Source organism: Grammomys surdaster, unplaced genomic scaffold (assembly GCF_004785775.1).
Source record: "Grammomys surdaster isolate TR1022 unplaced genomic scaffold, NIH_TR_1.0 202, whole genome shotgun sequence".
Classification (NCBI taxonomy): domain Eukaryota; kingdom Metazoa; phylum Chordata; class Mammalia; order Rodentia; family Muridae; genus Grammomys; species Grammomys surdaster.
Window position 1 is genome coordinate 1,144,326 of NW_021604647.1, and position 3,369 is coordinate 1,147,694.

General features: G+C 56.0%; 1 protein-coding gene across 1 annotated transcript; it reads left to right on the forward strand.

Moving 5' to 3' along the window:
* The first annotated feature begins 1,338 nt into the window (after window positions 1–1,338).
* On the forward strand, window positions 1,339–2,846 carry Cldn5 (claudin 5). The gene has a single exon (XM_028770506.1). The coding sequence runs from the start codon at window positions 1,584–1,586 to the stop codon at window positions 2,238–2,240; it is 657 nt and encodes a 218-aa protein (XP_028626339.1). The 5' UTR covers window positions 1,339–1,583; the 3' UTR covers window positions 2,241–2,846.
* The last annotated feature ends 523 nt before the right edge of the window (window positions 2,847–3,369 follow it).

Below are 3,369 nucleotides of genomic sequence, written 5' to 3' on the forward strand. Positions count from 1 at the left end.
TCCACTGAGAGGGGAGAAAGGTTTGCAGAAAAGCAGGAGTCTCTAGAAGATAGAAGGCAGCAGACAATATATGATAGCTGAAAGGAGGTACCAGAGAGAGTTGGTAGAAGACAAGAAAGGGTGTGTATGTGAGGCTCTCTTTCTGGCTTCTAAGCACAGTTCCTTTCAGGGTAAAGCAGGCAATGATGGGGCCCCACTGACCTCTAGCTCAGAGCCATCTCCAGAAGGAAGCAGGGGCCCATAAAGGGAGAGATTTACCAAAATCTCCACATCTGGCTCCAACAATGTCATCCTTTCTTTCAAGAGGCCCTGAGTTCTTTTGAGCAGAGGAAGCCAACAAAACAAAACTCCAAACAGAACAACAACAAGAAGGAAGACAACAAATCCCAGCTGGAGTCCAGGGTTAGCTGGAAACAAAGGGAACAGGGAGGAGTGTTCACTGGAAAGAGGCTGGTGCCCTAGTTTGGTTGTGGTCTGTGGGGCCTGGTGCCCCCACCTGAGCCTCAGGGACCCAGAGGCCTAACCCAGTGGACCTTTCAAGAAATGGTTTGGCCATTGTGCAGAAGAATGCCCGGAAATCCCGCAGCTCCCTCCTCCACCGAGGATGGGGGCTCTTCCTCCTGGCCAGGAAACTCCAAGTTGGCTTCCGGAGGGTGGCCTGGGGGCTGGGTGGCAAAGCACCACAACTATTTCTAGGATGGCAAGGCACAACCTCTCTATGCCCCTTCGTGTCTCTGCTCTCCCAGGATTCCAATATTCGGTGCTGGGATCAAAGACTATGTGCTGGAGAAGGCTAGGGACTTTCTGAGTGGTGCTGCCTGACACTCTGGACCTCAGAGTGAACAGCATCACAGAGGAGAGAGCACAGGCCCGTGCACTGCCAGCTTTGTATCAGGCAGTTCCAGGGAAGGAATGAGACCTGTAGGCAGTGGTTAGGCAGGATCGTGAATGAGGTTATAATTAAGGGCATGGCCAACACAAGCTTGCCTTACATCTCCGCTTGGTGTGCCAAGGGACAAATGGTGTAAAGGTTTGTTTCACCTGTGCACAGGGACTCAGAGAACCTCCACAACAAGCATCTGCAGAGAGGAATTGGAATGATCAGGATGGAGCAGGTGAAGCTGGTGGGTGTAGGCTAGAGGGCATGCTGCTAACACGGTGAGACTGGGACACACAGGTGGCCTGTGAATCCACCAAGATCAGCCCGGACTAAGACAGAAACTGGTAGGGTCTCAGACTGCGGCTCTGAGGGGTGCGGTTCGGGTGAGCAAGACTAGTCCTGTTTCTAACTGAAGCGTCAGGGGGGTCTGCGATTGGCTGTAGGCCTAAAGTCAGCTCATGGATTGGCTGATCTAGTTCAGGGGGCTGTGCCCTGGGGGCAGAGTCCGCCCTCGAGACTTCAAATAAGACATCCCCAACAGGCTAGTGCAGAACTAAGTTGGTGTGGTTGAAACTTTTGTTCTGCTCAACTGCCGGAGGCTCCGAACAGAGGTACCAGAATCAGCTCCGAGCTCACGGCCCACACCGCGCAGAGCGCACCCAGAGGCCCCAAGTGCCGTCGGGTGAGCATTCGGTCTTTAGCCATGGGATCTGCAGCATTGGAAATTCTGGGTCTGGTGCTGTGTCTGGTAGGCTGGGTGGGATTAATCCTGGCGTGTGGGCTGCCCATGTGGCAGGTGACTGCCTTTCTGGACCACAATATCGTGACGGCGCAGACGACTTGGAAGGGGCTGTGGATGTCGTGCGTCGTGCAGAGCACCGGGCACATGCAATGCAAGGTGTATGAGTCTGTGCTGGCGCTGAGTGCGGAGGTGCAGGCAGCTCGGGCACTCACCGTGGGCGCTGTGCTGCTGGCGCTGGTGGCACTCTTTGTTACCTTGACTGGCGCCCAGTGCACCACCTGCGTAGCCCCGGGCCCAGTTAAGGCACGGGTGGCACTCACGGGAGGAGCGCTTTACGCACTGTGTGGGCTGCTGGCACTCGTGCCGCTCTGCTGGTTCGCCAACATAGTGGTCCGCGAGTTCTATGATCCGGCGGTGCCGGTGTCTCAGAAGTACGAGCTGGGCGCTGCGCTGTACATCGGCTGGGCAGCCTCCGCACTGCTCATGTGCGGCGGCGGTCTCGTGTGCTGCGGCGCCTGGGTCTGCTCCGGGCGCCCAGAGTTCAGCTTCCCAGTCAAGTACTCGGCGCCGCGGCGGCCCACGGCCAACGGCGATTACGACAAAAAGAACTACGTCTAAGGGCGGGAAGCATGGCGGGGCTCTTCCCGCAGCTAAGCCCGCGATGGGAAAGACCGATGCGGGAAGCCGCGTGTGGATGACGACCACCACTGGGTTGTGCAGCGCAGACTCCGAGGCAAGTAAGGCTGGGTTCGGACAAGACTTGCCTGCTCTCACAGAGGGTCCGTTGACCGGCACTATCCAGATCCTGCTCAGAACAGACTACAGGCACTTGTGATGACTTGACCGACCTTTTCTTCCATGCGCAGCTGGCCACAACGTGAGGTGGAGCTCTTTAAGATTTCATCGGTCAAGTAGACACCAAACTGCCGCTAACTCTTCCTACTGAGAGATCCTGGGGAGCGCTGGATGCTGTCTTAATGCTCAGTGGCACCTGCTGACCTGAAAGGGGCTGTCAGAGGGATGTGTATAAAAGGGCATTTTCCTTGTTAGTGGAGAGGAACCTACTGAACCAAAGGGCTTGGCCCGGACCTGGTCTCACTCCAGCACTCCCCCAAGGTGGGGGGCCTGAAGGTACCCGAGCCTTAGAGGGGTTGCCTTCCTCCTCGAAGTTTGGGGTTTGGGCCGGGCAAGAATTTGCTTAGTAAATGGTTTGAACACTTTCAACTGTGTCTTGTCCTCCATCCAGACACTCTTTGTGCCCGGCACCCTATTCATCCAATCATCCACCAACCCCTCTCCTCAAAGGCTCCCTGTAGGGATTTCTCCAGTTTTCAACTGGGAGAAGCAGTTACACTAGTAGGAAGCTAAGAATGTGGACAGAAGATCCATGGCCATGTGCTGGGATATAGGAGAGGAGGTAGACCCCGGGAGAGGATCCAGCGGGAGCCTCGGGAGCCTCGCATCATGGGAATGGAGACTTGGGTGGTGGCAAGTGCTGTGGGTGGGTAGCTAGGTTGCTGGCTTCTCCCAGGATGATACCCAACGCTTTTCCTCCAAGTGCTTGCTCAGCTCCAAGTATTAAGTGGCCACTTACAAGTGCACACAGCCAGAGCAGGCACTTCCCTCATGTGTGGGAGCCACAGTCCATGAAGGATGTGGACAGACTTCAGCTGACTGCAGTACTTAACAGTTGCTATGGGAGAGGCAGTTGCCCAGGGTAGTGGGGCCTGACTCCAGCCCTCTGACT